The sequence below is a fragment of the Brachycentrus maculatus genome, unplaced genomic scaffold (genome assembly GCF_059751285.1).
Source record: "Brachycentrus maculatus isolate JH-2025_06_01 unplaced genomic scaffold, ASM5975128v1 h1tg001878l, whole genome shotgun sequence".
Lineage (NCBI taxonomy): Eukaryota > Metazoa > Arthropoda > Insecta > Trichoptera > Brachycentridae > Brachycentrus > Brachycentrus maculatus.
In genome coordinates, this window is record NW_028282451.1 from 1 (window position 1) to 27,217 (window position 27,217).

The window sequence follows — 27,217 nt, forward strand, 5'->3', positions numbered from 1 at the left end:
CTCGACCTGAAAATATATTTTACTCTTTTAAAAATCATATTAAAACAATAGTTCATACTAATATCTATAAATGGTTTATAAAAAATCAATTTCTCGACACATATAATATAGGAGAGGAGAATACTTATTTTTTCTAGATTTTTGAAGTATAAACTTGGCAAGATCAGGTATTTCAGAAACTTAAATCAAAGTAAGTATTACTAATTTTACAACGAGTTGATACTGAAAAAGACCTTTAGAGCCCCGAAAATAGCCTTTGTACTGTTAGTTGAAATTTAAAAGAAATATTATCACATGACACAATAACCCAAAAATGTGATAACAGTGTTTGAATGGATGTCAAAAAAACATAATAATAGTTTTAATTTTTTTAATAATCGTCATCCAAACTATCCGTCTAAATATTTTTTTTTACCGTAATAAAGAGCCGTTTATCTGATAAAAATAAAATTCAAACAAAATTTTAGAGAGAAATTGTAAATAAATTTAATAATAAAGGATAATTATTGAATAGGATATCATAAAATCATTACAGTAATATATGCTAAAACAATCTCCAATAAGTTAAAATATAGGTAAGTATTTGTAAGTAATCTAACCGCTAAGTGTCGTTTTTCTAAGGATCTCTGATACAACCAGGGTGGATAATTGATTGAAATGCCTCGTCATTGCTAGGATGTGTGGAGCTCTCTCTGCCTTATCAGCCTTCATCCACGCTTGGCCGAGAAACTCCCTGCAAAAATAATTATTCCAATAACATTATTTAAACGATTTGAGTGATCAGATAAAATATCTGAATTATATACCTATAATTCATGATGTAACTAAGTGTTGAACCAGCGGTATTTACTAAGTATAACTTAAATTAAAAATGAATAGATTTTATCACAAAGTGACTGCTGAAGCAATTAATAAAGCTGTTTAAATTATGCTTGAAATCACATACTAAAAATAATAATAATAAACCCTTATCCGCACCCAAATGGTGCATAGGGCACTGCTTCATATAAATGTAGTGTTATCTTGATCGTTTACACATGAAGGAAAGGTGATCAGCCCTCCGCTTCAGGTACCAGACCAGGATAATATTGAATAAATATTACGGTGAAAAAATCAATTATATTTATTTGACCCCCCCTGGGAATCGAACCCGTGACCTCCAGAACGGTAGCCGAGCGTGCTGACCATTACACTGCGGAGGCGGACAGATGTATTTACCAACCAAATTATGACAGATGTATTTACCAACTGATTTTATGTATTTACCAACTAAAATGCAAGATATTATACTACACAAGCTAAAAATATACGTAAAACTAAATACATATACAACTATATGCTTACTCGCTACGTATGGATACGAATATTTGATGGTCGAGAAACGTCATTTGTTCTGCGATTTCCAAAGCAGACAGTGTTTCGATGCTTTCCTTGCTTGGGCACTGTAATAAATTAAAACCAATATATAATTTATGTAACGAACACCACAGATTTGATTTTTTATAAATATTCGTTCATTATTTTCAAATTACCCACAAACCATCCTTAACTCACTCCAAAAAAAGGTAAACTTGATCCTGCAATAGATTTAATCTAGATAACTTAGGACACGCCTTTGTATCATGTTGCAATTATATTTATAGTTGCAATCGAATTTGATTTTCCAATGATTGTCATAATCAAAATACAAAAAAAGTTTTAGGGCAAGAGCATTGTCAAATACAGTATTTCTCTCCATAAAATACTTGGCTTACGAAGTAAAAGATCTTATGAAAATTGATTTTCGACAAGAGTTCTCTGTCTGATTTCACTCTTTTAAGAACTTCTTCACATGTAATCCAGTTCATCCAGGGAATACGAAGCATTTTGGGTTAAGCCACATTTTAAATGCTTTTCGAATGAATTCATTTTATCTTAAACGACTCACAGGAACTCTAAACCGATATTTAACATAGATATTCATTATCATAATACACGAGGACATAATAAGATACATTTGAAGCCGATAAACACATCTATGTTTGGGGTAAGATGCTTGCAATGTATTTCCTATACCCTAGCCGAGCGTGGTGACCATTACACTACGGAGGCGGATAATTGTATCAAGCGATATTTGATTATACTAATCTTTAAAAAAACTCCAAATAAAAATTTGTATTTAAACTCGTCGATCTTACGATAGGGGGCGAAAGCAGAGATTTGAGGTCCGGTCTTCTCTCTTCTTCCCTGGCTAGTAGGCGCAGTAGATGAGCGGCCGCGCGATGCTCAGCTGGTAAGAGGTTGGGACTGCAGACAATATCCTCTAGGAAAGTGGCTACGGACGTTCTCAGTTTCCCTTCAGCCCAAAAGTCGGCCGAGTGCTTGGACACCCAATGTCTGCAAGAACAAACAATTAATCTTATTGAGGTTTATTTACACACACATATATGTGATATTGATATCTGGAAAATAATAATAACTATTTCTTTTTAAATATATTTAGGTGTGTAAATTAAATTTACTTTCAAATAGGTAGAAAAAGGAGAGTGACAGTTATGGGTTAGATAAATTATGTTTTATACTCGTGCATGTATAAGCTTATATAACATTGACACATTTAATAATTATGAGTCTTTTAACCTTTCCCATCCAAAATATCTAAAAATGATTTATGACCTAAAGATGGGGATATTCGTAAGACTCCAGTTGAATTCATAAAAATATTGTTTTTAAAAATGATAATACGGAGCTTGCGGTAAACCACGCGCAGTTACAAAACATCAAACAACTACATTAGTATTGTAGTGAGAGGCTTTTAAATTAAATGATGGAATAAATGTGTAACCATTTACACATAACCCAGCCGGAACTGAAAAGAGGATTCGAAATCCCCCTAAAGCATTGTTCCAATCGATATCTTGATACTCATTCAAAAAATTTGATCTATGTATATCTCTATAGTAATAATTCAGCAATTTCCATTTAAATATAAAATACGTGTGATCATAAATTAATTGTTTTGATAAATATTCACGCAATCTGCGGTCAAAACAACGCGATCGACGTGTGATCTAATGGTCTATGACACTGTGTATTGTTTAATTTATCTGTGACATTTTTTTTACTTCACACTAACTTCTGCGCGCCATAACAGTGTTGAAGCAACACAGCAATTATAAATTGCTTTCTTTCAATGACTTTAGCCACGCAGTCAATGTACATTATATTCCATAGTTAATTGGTAAACACGTCAAACCTTAATACATTCAGCAATTTATCCAATGGTGTGTTACTGTGTTATCAATATTATCTGTGGCATGTTATCTGGTTCACTTTTACTACTGCGCGCTACAACAGCGTTAAAGCAAGACAGTAATTATGAACTGAATTATTCTAATAACTCAAGCCACGCAGTCAATTAACATTATATTTTGTTTATCAAAAGCATTGTTATCATCGTGGTAAAGTAATTTAATACTCTCCTTATCGTTCATCGTCCACTTTGTGTAATATCACTACGGTTGTCACGAATTAGTGTTTATCAAAGTGGTATTACACAAAATAAATGATGAATGATAAGAAGAGTGTTTAGTTAATATTACATTCCGTATTATTTATTGATTAGGCATTCTCTTCAAGGAATGACATGTTGATTATTTTTCAAAAATTAAACACTTGAATTTAGTTTTAATTTTTACCAGAAGATGAAAACATCTGTTAGTTTTTGAAACTAGTCGTTTATAAAAATTAAACTTATTAAATGTTATATTAATGTGTTCAATTAAAAAATATATATTTCATGGTTAATTATTCGTAAACATATCAAACCTTAGAACATTTAGCACCCTCATTGTGGCAGCAGTGGATGTAACCGAATCTCTGGGGGCGGAAGTGGTGCGTTCCGTTTCTCGAGGGTTGCTAGATGCGGATGTTGCTATAGCGAATGCAGCTGCGGCTGTCGATGTGCTACTCCTGAAACATTCACCGGTAACAATATTTACTTCCTTGCTTTAAACACTTTTTAAAAAAATACCAAAATTGTGTAGAAAAAAAATGCGTTCAAAGCTCACGATGAAAATGTTTAGTAGATTAGTTTTGTAAATATGCGTGCGAGTATATTTATAATAAAAAAATATATATTTGAAAATTTATCAGCCTCCGTAATTTAATGGTAAATGAATTTAATTGTCGTTCTGGAAGCCTCGAGTTCGATTCCCAGGGTGGGTCAATACAACTGTTAGTGATCTTTTACTCAAATATGTATTTAAGTAGACTGGTAACCTTAACACTGGTAATCTGGCTGGTAAAGGACTGAATTTAATTACGACCTTACCTTCGTGTAAGTGACGATCAAGGTAACACTATACTGTATGTTTAGAAGAAGAAAAATATTGAATCCCGAAGCAAGTAGTTATTATTATTTTGTTTAGTAGCTATTGTAATAAATTCGTATGTTTTTTTAATGTTATCTTTATGACCTGTTAAATATTGATTTAAATAATCACGTCATTATGTAATGAATACAAGTATTACACTATTTAATTTTGTGAATTACCATTTTTCAGTTTATTAATGTAAATGCGACAAGTTTTGAGAAGTACACACGTTATCATCAACATATTGAAATACAATAAACTTATTTCTATTTTCACGGGTCGTTGGATCAACTATACTTCTCGAAACTAGTCGTGATTACATTAATAAACACAAAAGTGTTTCATTTTTGTATTTCAATGATCATGGTCTTCCACAAATCAATAAATAATAAAGGCATATGTGACTTGTATCCAATGATATAGTTTTAAAGTTATTTTTTTATTGTTAATTAACTATAAATACAAACTTTGTAAGCGAGGTATCATTTTTTAAAGAATATGACCTAGGCTGAGGAACTTACCTGAATAATGTTTTCGTTATTTAAACAATTGAAATATTTTTTATTTAAAAATAAAGTGTTTTTTATTTTGGAAATTAGGATGTTAACCATATACACTATTTAGGCACGTATACAATTTAAATATATATATATATATATATATATATATATATATATATATATATATATATATATATATATATATATATATATATATATATATATATAAATATATATATATATATATATTATTATATATATATATATATATATATATATATATATATATATATATATATATATATATATATATATATATATATATATATATATATATATATATATATATATATATATATATATATATATACATACATATAAATTTATGTCCTTCAAACTATTATTAATAATGGTTATTCAATGGGTTTATTGGAATGATTGCAATGGATATTAAATAAATTGAAAAAAAACTATGGCAATCAATCTATATTAGGCGGAAACTAATAAATGGATAGAAGCAGATAATACATGAACTTTTTAAATTCTATCAGCGAAGAATCCTTTATAACTGCAAGCTTATTATCATAAAATATCTTTTTTAAATTATATTTTAATTATATATGAAAAAAAAAACTACATTGAAATTGTTGCATTTAAAATTCTTAATTAATTGTATTATGAAGACAAATGAAATGCTGTGAAAATTTTTAAATGTTTTAGTTGTTATACATATTTATATAAAAATTAATTACTTATGAATAATTATTTTTTATAAATAGCAAAAGCAAATGAATTCACTGTGTTTTTGTGCTTGTTAAAAATTGCTGCAAAGCTTTCAAAAGATAATAAAAAAACTAAATCTATGTTATATTATAATGTGCTGCTATGTTTGTTTTATTTTATAAGTGTAAAAATTTTCATTGGAAAATATTCTCATAAATATACGTGGACCTGGTAAATTATTAGTAGTAGTAATGGACTCCCTTTTGTTTGATTATTATAAGAATATATTAGAAATTGGACGTGTGCAATATATTTTTTTAAGTGTATGTGTTTAGTAAAACCTTCAACTAATGTGCTTAATATATTGTTCGTTGACTTACAAAATATAATACATAATTTTCTATGTGGCTTTGTAAATGCTTATATTGTAATATCATCGATGTTCACGTGTCGTTTATTTAATCGTGGTGGACTTTCTACATATGCAATCTATGGTTACTATCTTCATGCTTCAATCTAGAGGTGTGGGAGGTGTTATGCATATATACACATCTTCTTTTCCTCTAATCTAAGCTTGCTAGAAGGGTTAGGACCTTAGTGCCTGTTGAGTTTACCACTTACCACGGATCGTCGGCAAAGCTGTTAGGAAAACAAATATTTCCATATCGTGTTACTGACCGAATTATCACTGTTTATCTAGCTCATATTTTCAATAATAATACTCCAACCATCGTTTTGAAAACTTGATCGATAAAAATATCGGTAAATCATCCTTGTTTCCAAAAATGTTTGGCTACCAAACTAGGTCACGAGTTCGATTCCCTGTGGTGTTTTGTTATTTCTCACTATCAATTTTATTAAATATCTCGCTGGACTGGTATCTGAAGATTGGAGACTGAAGACTAGATCATCTTGCCATCGTTTTATTAACAATACAGATAACACTGCTTCAATACAATGCAGTATCCTAAACACCATTGGGTGGAGATCACTGTATAAAAAATATACTTTTATGTCACCCAAAAAATAGAAGCAGTAATCGATTCAGTATAACACCAGCAATAAATTGTCTTTCAGTTTTTGAGTGTCCAATAGGTTAACATATAAGTGCTTAATGAGATTTTTATTAATATCTTAACAAATTTGAAAAAATAATTGGATTGTTTTTTTTATCAATCACATATGAACAATTTCAAATTTTCGAAAATGTATCCTCACTGAATTTTTAAGTGCTAAGGTTACATTTCACAATACTTTTTATTAAATTAATTTATATGTTAAACATAAATTATCCAATCCTAGATGCCACGATTTAATCACTTATGTTTAGCAAATAAATTGCCTATAATCATATTGTAAAGTGTTTTAGGTGACTAAACTTACAAAATGGCGATGGCTGATTTGAGAGTTTTAAATCAGCTATCGCCATTTAGTAAGTTTTGTAACCACCCCAATTTATCGATAATTATAATTATTCATCTATGTTAAGATAGAAATAAAAATCCATTTTTAAAAATATTTTATGAGAATAAAAATGTCAACTTGCCTTCTATGAGACTGTCTAAAAGATGTTATGACCACTCCAGCTCTTGGCTGACTAGCCTCTCTTCTGCAGGTCTGAAAAAAAATATTTATAAAATAAGGTGAATGAACTGCTCTCGCCTGAATTATAAAAAAATTAATCATGCTTTGAATGGGATATTTGAACCCAGTGGTTTTCATAAAAAATATATATATCATTGATGTCTTGCTTTTAGTTCATAATTGATGTCTCGCTTCTACGCAGTTGTACCAGATTAGTTAGTGTGAAATGGACAAAAATTCTCGAGTTAACATAAATAATAAGTTCACCTTCATAACGTAATGGTTACCGCGTTTTATTACCATGCTGGGGGCCCTAGATTCGATTCTTAGGCAGTCAAAATAAATATTTGTTGTTTTTACTGAAAAATAAAAGAGGCATTGGAAGACAAAAAAAGATGGTCTGACGATAAAGACACTGTGGAGGGTAAAAACTGGCAGCGGGCAGTAACCGACCGAAAAAAATGGAAAGACCTGTATGCAGCAGTAAAAGACAAAAGGTTAAACAAAAAGGAGGAAAGTTTTTTGGCTCCTATACCTATTTAATATTTCTCTGAACTGGTACCTAAATTAAACGTTTGATCACCTTACTTGCACATAGCAAGGGATTCAAATGAATTTGATGGTCACACGTTTTGAATAATTCAAAACGAAAAATGTCGAAGAACACATTTCTTATAACAAAGATTTAAAAATATTTAAATTAAATTGATTGAATAATTATCAAATTATCGAGAAAAAAATTATGAAAGGGGGATTTCAAACCCCCGTTCTAAGTCCAGATGGGTTAAAAAATAACATTTTTTAGTCAATTAAAAATATACATATACAAACCTGGAGAAGATGATGAGATAACGAAGATCTATGAGAAGCTGCTGACGCCCTTCTATCGATGGAAGCTCTCCTCTCGGCACTCCACCAAGCAGCACAACCTGATATGGAGCCTTCACGCCTCTCACTAAAATCAGTCACGTGGATCATGATACGAGCATTTGTAAGATTACTTTTCAAAGATTTGCAAATCATGGGTCGAATGTTTAATATTTTATATTAAATAAATCTCCCGATCAAAGTTTAAGATATCTGTAACATAGAATTTCATGATTCCATTCCACAAAACTTATTATTTTTTCAATTAATTTGGCAGATACTTAAAAGTAACATCTATCAATTGAAATTTAAATTTTACTCAGATACTGCCATTTTTTCTTAAAATCTTTTGTGACACCTGTTTTTAGACATTAAGCATCATAATCGACACGTTTTCAGTGTCACAATAGATTTGAGGAATAAGTGGCATTAACCAAGTAATATTTAAATTTTAAATATTATTAAAATATTTAATAAAAGGTAATTGTAATTTCTTGAATGTTTTTTGCAAATACTTTGTGGCACATTTTATAAACTTTATAAAATAAAACAACTCTGTTTTAAGCACTTTTTATTGGTACACTTTATCCAACCGGTTTTGACAAGAACCTTGTCACCATCAGGGTTTATGTACTAAATTCTAAAACATTAAAATACTCATGATGATGAAAAGGTTCTTGTTGAAACCGATTGGATAAAGTGTACCAATGAGATGTGGTTAAAAAAAAAGTTGTTTTATTTTATAAAGTTTAATTGCTATTTTACTAGTTATTGTGAACTCAATCCAATTTGATTGTTAATATTTTTGATCTTTTATTTTTAAAAGATGTTATCTACCCTTGATGATAAAATTTCGTACAGACAGCAATTTATTTATAATTACAACTGACGTCGTGGAATATGAACAGTAATAAACAGGTTACAAAGTAAATTTAAACACTATTTCTCACCTGGATGCCCTTCTAGGAGTACCTTGTTCTGTCGAGGGTCGTCGACTGTCAGGATCCATCTAGAAAATAGGATTGTCTTACAAAATTTATCATTATTTTCAATTAATACAAAATATTTATCATTATTTTCAATTAATTCATATGTAATGTTCCCAATTTATTGTATTACTACTACCATCACACCATTTCTCTGTACGTCCTCATTCAGAGAAGAAAAAACGTCACACTTCTAGTCTCCTTTATATTCATACATCTATTCATACATGCTCTCCGATCATAAAGATTTTTTGATATCACCAGATTTCAGATTCTGATTGAAATGTTCACGCAGTCTTTTTCAGCCATCCTCCTTCTATTCTTTTGTTTTCCTTTGTCAAATATACTTTTTTCGTCATTTTCTCATTATTCATTCGCTTCACTTGTCCATACAACGAAAAATAAAAAATAAAATCTAGTGTCTTTAGTTTAGCCTTACGTCATACAATAATTTTTTAGACATTTGGCTGAAAATTTTTAATGCATTTTAACGGCGTTCATTTTGCTTTCATCCATTTTTGTCCAATGCCACGTCTCGTTTCTACAGTGTCGAAGGGATTTATTGAAAAAACAACTTTTTTTGTTGTATTTTCGTAAAACATTTTGTAAAATCGTTTGTTTATTAGTTATATCACAAATTAATATTTAATCTCATTTGGGCTAAATCAAAGATTTTACTCTTCTTGGTTTCTATTATATAAGGTTTTGGCACGTGGATGCCATTTTTTTGTGTCGAAACCATACCTGAATTATGGACAAAATGAGCTTTTCCACCGTAATTCAATCAATTTTGGAGGGCCGATTCTTACAGATTGCCGATAGATTTTCAATTAAGTTAGATTAGTTCATTGTAGTATGTATTCCAGTAAAATTGGGTGATATTTCTCCCTTTTTACTATCTCAGTCTCTGAAATAAGCGGTCTTGGTCCATAATACGAAGAACAATCCCAAAACATTTTTTATAGACGGTGTTGAAAATACGAAAAAAAAGTTTTGTTTCAATTAATCTGTTTGATACTCTATATCTATCTGTGTCTCTACTAAAGCTCTTTTGTGAATAGCCAGTTTAGCTAACATGGTGATATTCAATTTGCTTTGAAATAACTAAAAAAAATTAAGTACCATTTAACCAATTATTTTAAGAAATAAAAATACTTTGTTTTTTGATCCACTCACATTTTCATTAACAACCAACTAGTTTCGGCAACAATGTGTTGCCCTCTTCAGGGTTTAATTTATGACTGAAGAGGGCAACAGGTTGTTGCCGAAACTAGTTGGTTGTTAAAAAAATGTGAATGGACTAAAAAAAAATGAATTTTTATTTCTCAAAATAATATATCAATATGATGACAATTTGAACACAAAGTAAATGCTTTCAATATTCAAAACACCATTTAATGTATTCCCTCAGTCAATTTGTTTTAGTTTTATTATTGTACTTACAGGAAAGTGTTGTGGTGATGATGGTAACAGATCTGGTTCTCTCTTCATCATCGGTCTTGGTTTACTCCCTTCATGTTGCTCGAAGCTGTCATTTCTTCTTAACTCTTCAATAGGCCCCTTGAGCGGGATGTATTGTTCCATTGCATCCTTTTTCTGAAGATAATCAGGTGACTTGTACTTCTCTTTGTATGGACTCTCAGGTTTGTATTGGGTTTCTTGTTTGTTGGTATCGGTCTGGGTGTATTGTTCCGACAGCTTGTGACCATCGGTGAGTTTGAAGTACTCGGGTTGCTTTTGATGTTTTTCGGGGTCAGCAGGACTGCCAACCAGAGTAACGGAGCTCAAGTTGCTTGGTGATGAAGGTGATGGTCCTAAAATATATTAAAATATTAATATTATTAAATTTTATCAACCAGAAAGTACCATACTCTATCGTAAAGACACAGAATATTAAGAAAAAGCTCGACAGATCTACTTTTCATTGCTAGGTATGGAATTGGCTATAGTTTTGTAAAAAAAACATTGAAAATTTAAATACAGAATTAATAAACAGTTTTAACCACTTTTTAAGTCTACAAATGTAAATACGACTAGTTTCAATGTTTTTAGCTGTTCTTATCAACAGGTGAAAAAAAAGTAACAAACTACAAATAATATTGGTTCTTAAAGAGGTGAGGAGAGTATTAACTGGAGGGGAAAGTTAAGAAGTGGAGTTTAGTTTAACGGGAATATGGAAAGAAAGGGTGAGGGAATGTTTATTTTTTTTAAATATTTTAAAAGAAATTGCATTAAAAATTTACTAGTTTTTTTTTAATTTTTAGGCACTGTTAATTAAAATATTTATAAAAAGTCACATAATTTTGTTTTAAATGCTTATATTTTTAAACATTTACTTGTTATTATTATGTAACAAATTGTGGAATAACATGATAATTGAAATAATAAAAATTAAACTTATTGAGGTGACTTTTTTTAATTAACTAATTTAAAGACGAAATATTTCAAGAACTGCAAATATTTTCATCATAAACAAAAATACAACTGATAAAAGTATTTTAAACGTTTCAAACATGCAATGTAATTCTATAAAAATCACCTTTGAGAGTTTCGGAACTAGACGATGACGCCATTATTTTTGGTATAGTAAGATGAGAGCTGTCTTCTTCGGATGGCTGTAATAAAATAAAGATGCATAAGCTTTCGCTCGTAAAATATTTGTTTATATAAATATGTAATTTAAATAAATGTTTTGTTCTTTTTTACCTTTGTAATTGAAGAACGTCTGGATCTCGGTGAAGATGGTCCAGGAGAGAGACGTTGTTCTCTAAGTTCTTCATCAACTGTAATTAAATAAAAAACATGTATATAATGACCAAATAATCATCACAACTGCAATAAATTAAACTAGTAAATACATTTATATCATACGTACATTTTTTTAAACTACATCTCCAATTCCTGGTTGGATAATCACGTTCACTTTGTTCAGATCCGTAACCTAAAAATAAATTTCGTTTAACTATTTATTAATTTTTGTACTCATTTTTGCACTATGAAATACGTAAACATATAAATCTTTCATAAAAAAATTAATAAACTATACAAGTTTCATATAAATTATTTAAAATAAAGCACTTTTTCTAGACCACTTATTGAGTAATGTTACACGTGAAATGAATGTCACATTTTAAGTGTGTCTAAATGCTTGTTCATAAATCTGTTTCACAAATGAGTTTGATCAATATATCTAGGGGTTGCGAAAATTGAGTAGTGTGGTTGTCATTCACGAGTAAAATTGGTGAATGTTTCACATGTGCAAAGTCATCTCTTAAACCAGCCTATGACGGTCGTAACCAGTTATTTTTTTTTTTCTATGCACCTACTCACTTCTCTTTTTTTTGCCTTAATAAACATGTTTATATAATTTATCTGTATTTTGGCTCTTTAGGTAAAGCCTGTGTTGAGGCGAAAAACTAACAAACCGAAATACTTACAAGCTATAATTTAATATTATAACCCTTATCTGCACGCAATGGTGTAAAAAGCACTGCATGTATTGACAAAGTGTTATCTTGATCGCTACGAGACACCTTTAAAAAAGTATTATCTCGTTTTTTTTACCTGATACTGAGCTAGCGCCGCTGGCCTTGCGACTCGCGACTCCCTCGGGCGACGGCGCCCGCAGTTCGCAAGTGGCCGCGTTGCTGGCGTCGGTGTCGACCACCTCGCTGACTCCGCCAACGCTGCCGACGCTGGGCCGCGGCGCGTAGCTCGGGGGGCCGGCGCCGGCCGGGGGGTCACCGCTCTCCGCGTAAAACACGCGCCGCAGCGCCTCGAGGACGGTCTCGCCGTCGGTGAACACGCGGTACGTCAGGAGGAACGTGTTGAGAAAGTCAACCGACAGGAATCGAAGATCTGGAATTTAAAATATGTACATTTCAGCGAATTTATACTCGGTGAAGACCAAATGCCGCCTATACAATGCCTGCATTGCTCCTGTTCTCTTATACGGCTGTGAAACATGGCACCTTACAAGGGCCCAGAGCAGCCGTGTACTAAGCTTTAAGAATAGGTGTTTGCGGAGAGTTTTAGGCGTGCGGTGGATTGACTTTGTGAGGAATGAAGAGATAAGGCGTAGGACGCAGCAAATCTTGGTCACTGTCGTCAAGAAAAGGCGATTCAGTTGGCTTAGCCATGTACTCCGCATGCCTCTTGAGAGCCTTAATCAAGCTTGCCTCTTTTACAAGACATCAAGTTCGCGCCGCCCAGGACGACCACTGCTGACAATTCGTCGGCAGTTGTCGTCAGAACTTCGGGACGCGGATCTGACTTGGGAGGATGCAAGGGAGCTGGCAGCCGACAGAAAAGCCTGGAGACAGTTTGTGGACTCTATATGCTCCACTTAGGGAGCGGATATGGTTTATTATTATTACATTTCAGCGATGCAAGCGTAAATTATTCTTTCAACTAACTAACTTACTAAAAATCATACTGCTTTACGAGAAGGGTAGGCAGACGAAAAAAAATGCCACATCTATCTGCCTTTGCAAACACATTTATGTATGCGTCTTCTCATACATACCTGCATTTTTTAATAGCACAAATGTGCTAGAAGTGACTCATACTTTCAACTTTTACCACTCTGTAGGCCAGACATTCTGGCCCGTATGATTCTAGTAGGCAGCTCCGTGGGCCACAATGTCTGGTCCGGCGCAGGTATAAGTTTAATCACTGATTTCTCTCATCTCTGATCACTCAAGTATATTCTACCAAAAAATATTTCAGATAAATACAGTTAATCTTAATTAACATGGTCATACGAATTGCCAGACAGAATGTACCAAAATTAGGGAACCAACATATTTATTTTAATGGTGGAAAAACGTCGCATTTTTTGATCAGAGTAGCTGATCAGTTATGAGAAAAAATGGTCAGAGTAGAAAGGGTTAAATTTAACTAATATTCAGACAATGTCGATTATTCCGACTCCTGACCAGACCATGCAAAGTATTTGTAAAGCTTAATCATGCCAAGTTTTCATAAACATACACACACACTCAGACGCATAAATATTTATGTAAAGGGGAAAAAAAAGTAAAAGGCAGTAAGTAAACGTAGTCTTTATGATTATTTAAACTGTGTATACATCGGGGACAGCATCCAATATGATGTGGCTCAAATAGTCTCTAGGGTGTTTTGAAGATTATTTGCAAAGACAGATTGGTGAGGCATTCTATTCTCTGCTTAATCCAAAAGGGAAACGGATAAATGGTTTGTAAGTTTTAGTTTTTTTTTTATATTTAGTAAATAATTTAATCTATATTTGAAGCACTAACATTGTGATTTTCCATTTTATAATTAATATATCACATTGTTTTAAAATCACTTTAAATTAATACTATGTAATATTATTAATCAGTCTCGATAAAGAAGCGGTTAGCTTCGAAACCAGTAGATATTTTAATTAAGTTATAATAAAATATAAGTAGTGATTTTAAAACAAAGTTACAATTTAATTATATTATAAAATGTTTTAACTTATATACTTTATTTTTAAGAATCACTTGACAGTGTGGGTGCAGCTGATGAGGAAGTAAGGTTATCCATAAATGTCAACTAAACTAAATGTATGACATTTGGGCGGCTGGATTAATCCGGATCACGCCTTCAGTTAAAGGACACAATCATTGAAAAGGTTAGGAAATTTTAAATACCTTGGCAGTATGGTGACACAGACTAATCAAAGACTAATAAAGAATATAAGGACGCCGAGGACGATGATTGACAGAAAATGAAGATTGTGGCTTCGCACCATTCACAACTGGACCGGGATGAGAAGAGTGGAGAAATTGTTCCGGATAGCGTAGAATCGATTAGCCTTTGGGCGATTTGCCACTACCCGGAATTTAACCGTCCGGTTTCGAAAAATGAAAACGACTACGACAGTTTAGCGTGATTGAATTTACGCGCAACTTGTTCACGTATCGATCAAGAGCACCGATCCGAAAAAATATGGACAAAAACACAAGCCAATCCAAGCTGATCGTCATTTTAAAACGCTAACTGACGTGCCGGACGGTAAAATTACACGGAATTCCGGGTAGTGGACAAGCGCGACAAGTAGAATCTACTTAGTCCAAAAAAAAAACTACTACAAAAAAAATGTCCCTTACTGTGTTTTAAATTTGGACAGCCGTAATGTACTGCGGGAAGGATAATTTTACCGTTTCACTCGACTGGTGGTGTTCAGCGGGAAGGGTAATTTTACCTTTTCACTCGACTCATCGTAAATTGCGTGGAAATTATTTTTATGCATTACTTTTGCGGCATCTTTTCATCTCATATCGATGTTAACAGTATGGTTAAATGTTATCACTTCTTTTCAGAGATGTTTATCTCTATTATGAGCGCGAATCCGCCCGCAGGTAGTGTGTTAACACGTATTTTGTACCGGTAAGTCTTTCCAACAGCCGGCTGGGAGTCGCGTATCTGATCTGCGGCACCTTGCAGGAGTTGAGCGCGCGCGAGAAGCGAATGTCCACGTCGTCCGTGAAGAGGCGCGGGTCGCTGCGCACGCCGGCCCCGCCCGGCACGCTGAGCGACGAGCCGTCGCCGGCGCCGGGCCCGCCGCCGCCCACCCCCACGCCGGCCTCATGCCACTGCGCGTTCTCCATGCACTGGGCGATGTCGCTACACCAGGCCGCCTTCTCTTGGACGCTTGCTGCGACTGCAAGGAAATACAAGTCATGGTGATATGATGCAAGTTATATAATGTTTGGGGGACTGTCTACAGACTTTGACTCAATATCTCTCCTGTACAAGTACATCAAAATCACAGCCTCTTGATAAATGGTGATGGAATATGCGTTGGAATTTTCGGAGGTGTGGAACATGGCTCTGACAAAATGGTGATGTGATGTACATTAGAATATTTGGGGATCCATCTACAGAATTTGACTGAATATCTCTCCTATGTTCATCGAAACCACAGCCTCTTGATAAAATGGTGATGCAATATGCGTTAGAATTTTCGGAGGTATGGAATATGGCTCTGACAAAATGGTGATGAAATGTACGTTAGAATATTTGGGGGACTGTCTATAGACTTTGACCGAATATCTCTCCTGTACAAGTATCAAAATCATCATCAAAATCACAGCCTCTTGATAAAATGGTGATGCAATATGCGTTGGAATTTTTGGGGGTATGGAATATGGAAATACTTGGAGGGGGTTAGGTCAGGAGTCAAAATAATCAGCAGATACCATTCAGGTCAAAAACCATTTTAAATTGGGGGTTTCAAACCGCCGTTTACTACTCATTTGAAATTGTTTCATTAGATTATAAAATATACAAATATTAATTCATTTTATATTATTTATTGATTCGGCATTAACTTTGTGGAATGACATGATTATTTTATTAAAATTAAACACTTGAATAATCCACTTAATCGAAAAATTAGAAATACATATAAATTTAAATTCAGATAAAACAATTATTAATAATATACTGTTTCAAAATACGTCACCATTATTATCAATGTTTCCTTTTTAAAAAAAATGTTGTTCCTTAACCCCCTTACCTATATTCTTTAACCTATATAAACACCTAAATATATTTTTATTCGTTAGTTTTAATTTGTACCAGAAGATGAAAACATTTGTCGTTTTTGAAACTAGTCGTAAATAAAAAGAAAACTCAATTAAGTGGATTATTCAAGTGTTTAATTTTAATAAATTAATTCATTTTAATTACTTACCCAAGTGTATAGAGACCTGCGTGCCTTTGTTGTCAAATATAATTTTAAAGTCCTTATTTTGATAGTTATCTGCTGTTGACGATGTTGAACAAACTGAAGAGGAATCTGTAATAGTAATAGACAAATAAAGAAAATCATTGTGATATTTGAACATTAATTTGGTTTGATACGTAAAATTATCCCTGTTCCATAATTTTGAATAAATATATTGTTAAGTTTGATGAAAAGTTCACATAATGCAATGTTTTTGAAGTTGTATATTAATATGTTGGAGTCAGCTCTCCTCATCCTCATGTTGTAGGTACTTCTCTCATGGACAATGTCCCCTAGGGCATGCCTTCGAATCATGTTATCTTTCTGTAGCATTCATGAATTCTTTAGTCTTTCGCTACATACCATCTGAGGAAGATCCATGACAATCGCCTGGATAACGATATGTTATTCACAAATGGTGCATTTAGAAAACATAATTCATTTTTTTGGTTTTACTATTGATGTTTTTCGAGAAAGATCTATGGCAATCAAATAGTTGACAATATGTTCATGAAAATAATTCACGGATGCTGTAGAAATAAAATATGATTAAATGGTATGGTAAAATAAATATTATAAGTGATTTTTTCTCTGTAATATTTATTCAATATTACCCTGGACTGGTACCTGAAGCGGAAGGCTGATCACCTTTCCTTCATGTGTAAACGATCAAGATAACACTGCGTTTATATGACGCAGTGCCCTTTGCACCATTGGGTGCGGATATGGGTTTTTAAAAATAAATAAAAATTTTGGTCTTCCTTTTGATGTCTTTCGAAGAAGAACCATGGCAATCGCCAGGTTTTTAATATGTTCACGAAAATAATTCATGGATGCTGCAGAAAAAAAAAATTGAATTTGAAGGCATAGTCCATATGCCGTTGCCCACGATAAAAGGACCTTTAACCCGAGGACGAGGAGAGATGACTCCAATAGTCTACAAAGACGATTAGTTGGGATGAAGCGAATAATAAGATTTGGCTAGGTAATAATAATCCGTATTAAAAAGTTTGATAAACGTAATACTAAACAATTACAACCAAATTTCAAATATTTAGGAATTAAATGCTTCAATAAACTCCCTAAATAAATTTAAAAAATTGTTAATATAAAATTTCTTAAGAAAAAAATTAATTCCCATTACATGCAAATCTTTAAAAAAAATGTATAAAATAATAGAAAAAGACTATCAAACCATCAATCAAATAAAATCATAAGCCTTGAGTGTTAGTCCCTCTCCAAGCGCAAGAGCTCAGTCTCTGTTTTGGAGAGGCACAGCGTAACTAAAATTATAATTTTGCCATATGTATCTTCACATTCGTACAAAGAGGTTTTAAAAATTTAAAACGGTTTTTTTTCTTCATTGACGCCAGCGCCATTACATATTAAGCTATCAGGGATTTAGTATTTTTTTTTCAATTTGCATATGCGAGTATGTCACTCAAAATATTTATCCATTGAGTATTTATATTTATCTTTAAAAACGTATTTACAAATAAGATTTGTAATATTAAAATTTGAATGAAAAAATCTCAATGTACTTCGGAGGGATTGTTATCAACGTTTGATACAGATTTTCTACTATTAAAACATTTAACAGATTTTGTCTCTATGATACATCTTTATAATAAATCTTGATGCATAAATCTATACATTTCCATACCGGTAGTGTAAAGGCAAAGGGGTATATCTGTCAAATTTTTCATTTTCTAAGTTTGTTCCACAAAATGTCTAAAATAGTGTATTCTATAATCTGGCATAAGAATAAACCTGTAGTTGCAATACGTATTTAGTTTTCTTAAGATATGTACACATAAAAAAACATAAAACAAATGAGTTATTCAATTTCACAAGCTTTTTTTTGGTCTCCTGTATATTTGGTCTGAGACAGATATACCCCTTTGCCTTTACACTACCGATAAATTACATCAATTAATATTTTTAATGTAATGTATAGAAATAATATCAAATTGCATTTTTAAAAATGTAACTATTCTTCTTCTTCTCCGTCTTATTCCTCATTGCTGAGGGTTGTGACCCTTGCAGAAGCAATGACCCTTCTCCAGTTATCCCTTGACTGCGCTGCACTTCTACTCCAACCACCGAGGTGCCTGCTGCTGCCTTAATTTGATCGGTCCATCGTGTTGGGATCTTCCTCTCCCTCTCTTTCCTTCCAGGCTACCGATCACAACTAGTCGTTTCAGGCTATCCTCGTTGCCACGCGCAACGTGTCCAAAGAACTGGAGAATCCGTCGGGTACAGATATTGGCCAGAGTCAAGCCATCCAAGCGTAGTTCCTGGCGAATGGACTCATTGGTGCGTCTAGCTGTCCATGGAATTCGGAGCATGCGCCTCCAACACTACATTTTGAAGGCATCAATTTTTCTCCTTTCTGCTGCTTTTATGGACTATATAAAATAAATAAAATTTAAAAATGGTAGGCACCGTCTTCCATGTTGTTAGGCTCCTCGACCAGCATGGCGTCGGCCAGGGGGGCGCGGCCCGCGTCGGGCAGCAGGTGCAGGCGGCCCCCGGCGGCGCGCGTGCCCAGGATCAGGTGGTGGCTGAAGAGGAAGGCCTGCCGAGGCTGCAGCGAGGGGCGGCGTCCACGGGCGCCCCCGCCCCCGCCGCCGCACACCTGGCTCAGGCTGCCTGCAACAAGCGATCCATCGTCGTACAACTGTGTCTTGTCCTGTCCAATATGTATTACTATTCTATTCCATATAAGTATGTCAACACTTATATGGTATAGGTACTATAAACACACACACACACACATACACACTCACCCCAACCAACATTACTTTCATAAGAATAACATTATCGGTGGATTTTTGTAATTGGCTGTAGATTTGTTAATTGTTGTTGTATTGTATATTGTTTTGTTGTGGCTGTAAAAATCCTAAAAAAAATGATTATCTAAAGTGCTGCATCGTAAGGGTGTTATCTTTGTGTAAGGTACTGCGTTGTGTTATTGTTGTCTTTCAGTGTCGTAGTCAGGACTTTGTGCCAGGTTGTGAGATAGGGTTGTTCCTTATTTTTTTATGTCCATTGTTTGTTTAGGATTGTGATAGGCGTGTATCAAGAAAAAATATATGCGTATATGTGTGTATATGTGTATGTGTATGTACGTATGTGTGTATATGTGTATGTGTATTTACTTGTGAAAGGGATCCGAAAAAGAGTGTCGATGAATAATGGTTGAGTGGAAATGCGATGACTGACCATTCTCTGTCTTTGCACTGTTCCGTGTCTGTCTGCTGTGCTGGCCGGGGCGTGGGCGTCTGTGTACTGGCCAACGTCGAGTCAGAATCGGATCTAGCTGACTAATTGAACTAAACACTAATCTCTTTTACTGCCTACACTGGGATACTTCTAGAAAATTTGGTGATGGACTTATAATCTTGTATTTATTTAAATTGGCAGTGACAGATATATTGAAAGTTTTTGAATGTTAAATCACAGTAAAATCGAGATACAATTTTATATAGTTTTACATTTTCAATAAATTTCGCAACTAAGTTTAAAAAAAAATTGCTTTGCAAGAGCAGATCTGTCAGGAAGCCTAAATGCTTCTGCATCAGATCTGGGCATGCGGTGGGACAGCTTTCAATATCCTGTCCAATATCAGTACCCAATGAAATCTCAACGAAAAAGTGCAGGATTTTCCATGGTAGCTGGCTGAACTGAACTCACGTTTTGTTTTAGTTTCTTTCCATTTAAGGAATTTGTGAAGGCATATAATTTAAAACAACTGCCTGTAATACAAGCGAATTTCATTAAAAAATTACTTTATTTAAAAAATATTAAGATAAAACTTACTTTTGAATAGGTTCTTAGTACTTCAAAAGTGTATGTTGAAATTAGTAAAAAAAAACACGAAGTGAAATAATTTTAAACAAAATGAATCTATTTATATTATCCACTGACACTTCGTGATGGAATTGCATTTTTAATTTATTATTAGATTAAAACCAATATTTTTAGCTTTTCCACTTTTTTATTTGACCAGCGACCGGGTTTCGTCGTTACCGACATCAGACTGGTGAGAGGCTATACAAATTGTTATGTTATATACAAAAGAAGGCAGGAGTTGATAACCATGATTTGATATAAATTAATTTCTCATAAAATTAATTTCTCATAAAATTAATTTCTCATAAAATTAATTTCTCATAAAATTAATTTCTCATAAAATTATATCAAATCATGGTTATCAACTCCTGCCTTCTTTTATATATAACATAACAATTTGTATAGCCTCTCACCAGTCTGATGATGTCGGTAACGATGAAACCCGGTCGCTGGTCAAATAAAAAGTGGAAAAGCTAAAAATATTGGTTTTAATCTAATAATAAAATAAAAATGAATCTAATAATAAGCTGTGATACCTACATAGTCACTGGATAAGCGGTATTATTTAACCAAAAAAGCCAGGAAGACAAAATGGATTGTAAAAGCAAAATTTAATGTTTTTTTCTTACATTTATTCGTGTCAAACAATTTTACGCTTTTTTAGTTTTTATTTTATTTACCCAGAGACTAGATTCCGATTTTGACAACAGTCTAATGATGTCGGCTACAACAAAACCCAGTCACTGGTCAAATGAAAACAAAAATGGAAAAAGCTACGAAGCTGTTAATTTATTGCATTAGAATTTCGCATTGCATATAAAAAGTGAAAAATTGGACTTCAATTATAAAGCGGTGTAAATATTGTCAAAAACCATCATGCTAGTAGCTATAGTATTTGCTATTAAAGCCGCTCTATTAAAATACATATAATCAAATCAGAAGCTCTATGTATATGTAAAATGAGTGACAGTTTTTTTGTTATAAGCACTTAGCTTAGTTTGACTGAAAAATCAAGCTTAAGATAAAGATCGTCGGCAATCGTAAATACGGAATATAAATAATTACTAATGCAGAAACAGGCTGAGTGAAGAACTGCATAGAAGTATGAACACCGAAAATTAACAGCGGTAAATTTTTTTCTTGTCTCACCTTGCCTCACAAACACTTGGTTCACGTCCAATAAGATGTCACATCCTTCTATGATCATCCTTTCTACTGCTAAGTTCTTGCGAAGGTTCTCTGTTTCGCTTACCTGTGTAAATTTTACAATGTTAATCAATAACATGAAGAATATACCATTTGGAAACCGCACCGTAAATATCATATTTTTATTTAACCACTGTTATTTGTAAGCCGTGAATATACCCAACAATTTAAAAAAAAAATTAAATATTAAATGTTTTGTTGAAAACTGCCACTTTTTGACTACCTACCTAAATGCAAAAACCAGCTTAAATTGCCATCTACAAGCAAAGCTATTTCGCAAAACAAACTTCCTTTTCAACTGAAAGCTAATTGTTCACATAAGCAAAATATTAGTGCAAATACTAAAAAAAATATATTATCTACTACTATTGGGGTCTATATATGTACCTACATATATTCAAAAGTTTTAATTATTATTTTATATGGAAGTATCTAAGGATTTAAGATTCGATTTAGAAAGAGGTATTGAAAACTTGGGATTTTAATGCTTGAGTCGGAGTTTGTTTATTTATTTTTTATTTTTAAGGGATTTTATTTAATGCTAAGAGGAAAGGACTAATTGGAAATTAATTTTCTAAAAGAATTTTTTTAAAGCGGTGGGTATTACTAAGAATGCAAATGTGAATCAAACAAACTTTTTAGAATCGATGGCAAACTCAGAGATGACAGTTATGCTAGTGCAGACTTGTGAAATAGGCTATTTTGGTTTGGGTATTTGGTAAATTGATTCCCAGACCTCGTCGTGCATCTGTCTGGAGAGGTCTTCTAGCTGCTGCCTGGCGTGCTGCAGGCTCTTTCTCTCCACGTGGTCGTGAGGCGTATGAGCAAGAAGCTCGTGCAAAGTTATGATGTAACGAGGAACCTGGAATTGCATATGTTATAACACGATATATTGAATCCTGTATTTGAGAAAAGAGACTGATATTTGGGTACAATTGTTCTCAAATGATATATTTTAACTATGATTTATCTAGAAACCGACAATATTGCTTCATTACGTTTCTTGTCTGCTACTCTACAACAAGCTTTCATACATGTACAGAAGAGGTTCTACTGAATAAAACACAGTTTGTACTGTGAAACCTCGATTATTCGAATCTGTGTTATCTCGATGTTCAATTATCCGGAATATAAAATAAATTGTACATGAAATTGTTAATTTGAAGGAAGCGAATTGGGTCTTCCGTTCAACACTGAACGCATTATATGTTGGTAGCTGCGTTATGCGTTATTCTCATCGATGTTTTAACTGTTTTTCAGAGAGACTCTTGATGTTGTCTCGATAATAATACAGTAGAATCTCGATTGTATAAATCAATCGGGGATTAAGATATTCTGAATATGAACTTATTTCAATACTCGAAAAAATCATCATTTTTAATTTAAGTTGTACTCGGCAATTACCACTTTTTCTTAAAATTTATTGTGACACATGTTTTGATGCAATACGCATCATTTTCGAACTCATTTTATAAAGTTTAATCTATTTTTTTTAAATGGTTGTAGTTGTAAAAAATAATATAAAATGTGGTAAAGTATTTCGGCTCAAGTCAGCCTGTGCCAAAAGAGCCAAAATGTAGATAAATAATATGTTCATGTTTATTAAATAAATAAATAAAATTTACCAAGTAAAACACGGTGCTTGAAAATGGCGTGGAATGCATCTAAACACGTGTCACAATAAATTTTAATAAATACTGGTATTTAACAAGTAAAATTTAAATTTAAAATGGATAAATATTACCACACAGTGACTGGCCAATTCAACAAATGAAAATATAATTACTTGATGCATCGGATAGGTCAAGAATGTCTCCAGTGATCTACCCTGGCAAGCGGGCTTTCCCTCCAAGCGCGCGAGGAGAGCAGCAAACTGCGCGCCTTGCTTGCACTCGGTCAGCACTTGCAGCGAGTAGTGGTGGCTCCTCACGTACTCCTGGTAGATGGACAGCATCGGCAGCAGCATGTCGAACAGGTCGCCTGCGCCAGACAATTTCTCTACTTACAGATTTAAAGGATCTTCGTCATTGGTGCGATAAAGTACATGTCACTACGGTTGTTTTGAGCAAACGCACGCTGGGAAAAAGGCAGAAATAAGTGAATGATGTAATTCTCCATACAAGTATTCTTTTTCTTCAAACCACCATTTGCACCTCGATGCTATATAGGACATTGCATCACGTAAGTGCAGTGTTATCTTGAACGTTAACAAATGAAGAAAAGGTGATCAGCCTCCCGCTTTAGGTAAATATTGAATAAGTATTAGAGTGAAAAAATCCCTTATATTTATTTGACACCCAGAATCGAACCCGGAACCTCCAGCACGATAGCTGAACATGCTAACCAAAACACTATGGCAGTGGACAAATTAAAAAAAAAGTGTTCTAGATATTTGATAAATTGCATATATTCTTTTAAATTCAATCAGTAGTAATTTTTTTTGATACCGCACATCTTTAAGAAACCTTTTTATGTTAAGGGAAAAACTTTCAAAATTAACTTTCACAAATATATGTTATTTGGTCGGCGCTCGCAATAATACAAAGCTAACATGCTGGATGAATATTTGTGCTGCTTTCCAAGAGTGCTTTTGCTCTAAAACTATTGAATGTGTATGTGGGTGTGAATGTGTGTGTGTGTATGTTCATTTGAGTGCGTTTATATATATATATATATATATATATATATATATATATATATATATATATATATATATATATATATATATATATATATAATATATATATATATATATATATATATGTATATATATATTATATATATATATATATATATTATATATAATATATATATATATATATATATATATATATATATATATATATATTTATATATATATATATATATATATATATATATATATATATATATATATATATATATATATATATATATATATATATATATATATATATATATATATATATATATATATATATATATATATATATATATATATATATATATATATATTTATATATATATATATACATCCACATATCACATAAATATATAAGGGACATGCGGGACCAAGGCCATGGAATGCCTTTTCGCCCAGTAGTTAAAAGCAGTGAGAGTGAGATTGAGAGTGATCTTTAGAAAAAACTAAATTAAATATTTTTGTAAATCATTTGTTCAATTTTCTTTTCCCCAATTAAATACAGTTATTATCATTCTAAAACTAAACCCGCCGATTATTCCAAGCTCAGATATGCCCACATTAAAGTATTTGAAATAGTTGTCCTTGCCAAATTTTCTTCGAATTGTCTTCTATAAGCTTCTATTACCATCTAGATTTGCCTTATAAATGTATTAAGTGTTCTTTTTTCACTTATGCCCAAACCTTAATTCACATGCCCAAACCATCTCAATACACCTTTCTTAATTTTATCAATGATGCTAATCTCATATTTGCATTGTTTCCATATATCGCCATTCGAACATCTATCATACACCGTTTGCGGCACATTCATCCAAGAGATCGCATTTGACTACATCCAGTCTACTTTATCCTACTTTTGTTATTCTTTACTTTTCTTCATACATCAGTGGTTGAGAATTGGTCAGGTCAGGAGTTAGAATAATCGACGGGTATGTATGTGGAAATGCATGATTATATGAATATGGAAGAGGCGACAATTGTTTGCAAAGACATACACTGGTATGGCGTTCTATTCACTTCTTTGAGTGATGGTTAATAATAAAGTAGCTTTATTGTAAAATATATATTGAATGGGTAAATGATCAAGAGTTAATTTTATAAATATTTTTAAATGCTTAAATTCTTATTTTTTTTTCTTTTTTGTGTCTTTATAAGGTTAAAATCTTTAGAAACAATAAAAAACATATTAAAACAGAACTCCACCGATAAGACACTCAAGGTGGCTAGGTGGGTCTCTGCAATAAAAAATTCTAAATATGTATAAATTGTGATGGAAATAAATGTACACAAATAAAAAAATAATAAAAAAATGTATTTCCAACACAAGAAGAAGTAAATATATAGTTGTTGTAAAATCAAATTATTTCATCGTCGGTAAATCATTGACAAGAGTTTAACATCGTGTTTTTGCCCCATGGTTGATCATCCCTGAAGTCTGTATAGTATAGTATAGTATACGCCAACTGAGGTGTCGTTAAACTCACCGAGTATCAGAGTCGGCCAGGATTCCATCCTTGAGGTGAGACCCTTAAGGAATATTTGATGAAGGAATAAAACAGTTTCACTGTTGAGGAAAATTGAATTAACGTCTTCGTGCGAGCAGGGGGGTTTCTTGGAGCTGGCTGCCATTTTGAATGGGCGCAGGAAACAGGATACCTAAAAATTTAATACCGAATAAAAAAAATCTTTATTTTTAAATCATAATGTTTTGCACAGGTAAAACACGCACACACAAATAAATTTAAAATAAAAATTATCGCTGCTCGTTTTTGTAAAATGTTTTTAAGTTTCACAAAAAATTTACATTATTTTATGTTTTTGATATTAAAGTTGTATATTTGTAAGTTAATATTATTTCCCATCTTTTTTATAAATGGCTGAAATTAAAATAACATTTTCAGAAACTAATTGAAAAGAACTCACGTAGTCTTTAAAATATTCATAAAATATTAGTGTGTTTTTTTTTTGTAATAAATTTATCTTGTTTTATTTGTATTCATTTTGTATTCATTTATTTGTATCATAAATTAATTTTGCGAATATTTTTTTCATCAATTAAACATATGTATCACACAAATAAATTAATCAAAAATATTCGAGTTTGATTAAAAAATCATTAAATTTCTTTAATAACTGAAAATGTAATTTAAATAAATATTTTCAACATAATAAACAACCATTTCTGTTCTAAAATAACAAAACTATCAAAATAATTAATTAAACTGAATTAAAGGTTATGCACATTGAATAACTACATTCATTTATTTTTTAAACTATTATTACAATGGAATTTCATCGATTGAAAATTTATTACATATATATTTATATAATGAGAAGGAATGTTTACAAACCAATATTTCCATTTGTTCCACATATTCTTCTTCTGCTTCTACCATCCGAAAAACGAGGCTGCATTAAAAATAAAACACATAAATTTGAAATAAATTATGTCTTGAAAAAAAAATTATTCATATTATGACAAATCAATGCACGCCATGGAATCATAAAGTTTTTTCAATCGAAAGCTCCGGTTTTTATTTTTATAATTTTTTTTTATCAATTTGATATAATCAAATTCTAGATATACTTATATGATCAAAATGAAATAAAAAAGTTTTTGGAATTTAATAAAGTGATTTTATTTACCTATTTCTTTTGCGCATGCTCTCTGCGTGAGGACTTTTAATATACTGTTCCACTATTTGCTTCCAGCGACGGCG

General features: G+C 32.4%; 1 protein-coding gene across 1 annotated transcript; it reads right to left on the minus strand.

Moving 5' to 3' along the window:
• Nucleotides 1-599: 599 nt before the first annotated feature.
• LOC148298557 (ras-specific guanine nucleotide-releasing factor 2-like) lies at nt 600-27,214 on the minus strand (the record flags this gene model as incomplete). Its single annotated transcript, XM_088276790.1, has 21 exons — nt 600-733; nt 1,345-1,442; nt 2,178-2,376; nt 3,808-3,951; nt 7,125-7,195; nt 7,994-8,117; nt 8,980-9,038; nt 10,459-10,829; nt 11,555-11,630; nt 11,722-11,798; nt 11,891-11,956; nt 12,580-12,873; nt 15,410-15,685; nt 16,721-16,825; nt 19,199-19,405; nt 21,758-21,860; nt 22,551-22,676; nt 23,601-23,794; nt 25,982-26,153; nt 26,849-26,906; nt 27,144-27,214. Coding segments are annotated over 21 exons (3,025 nt in total), but the record flags the coding sequence as incomplete, so codon positions are not given.
• Nucleotides 27,215-27,217: the final 3 nt, after the last annotated feature.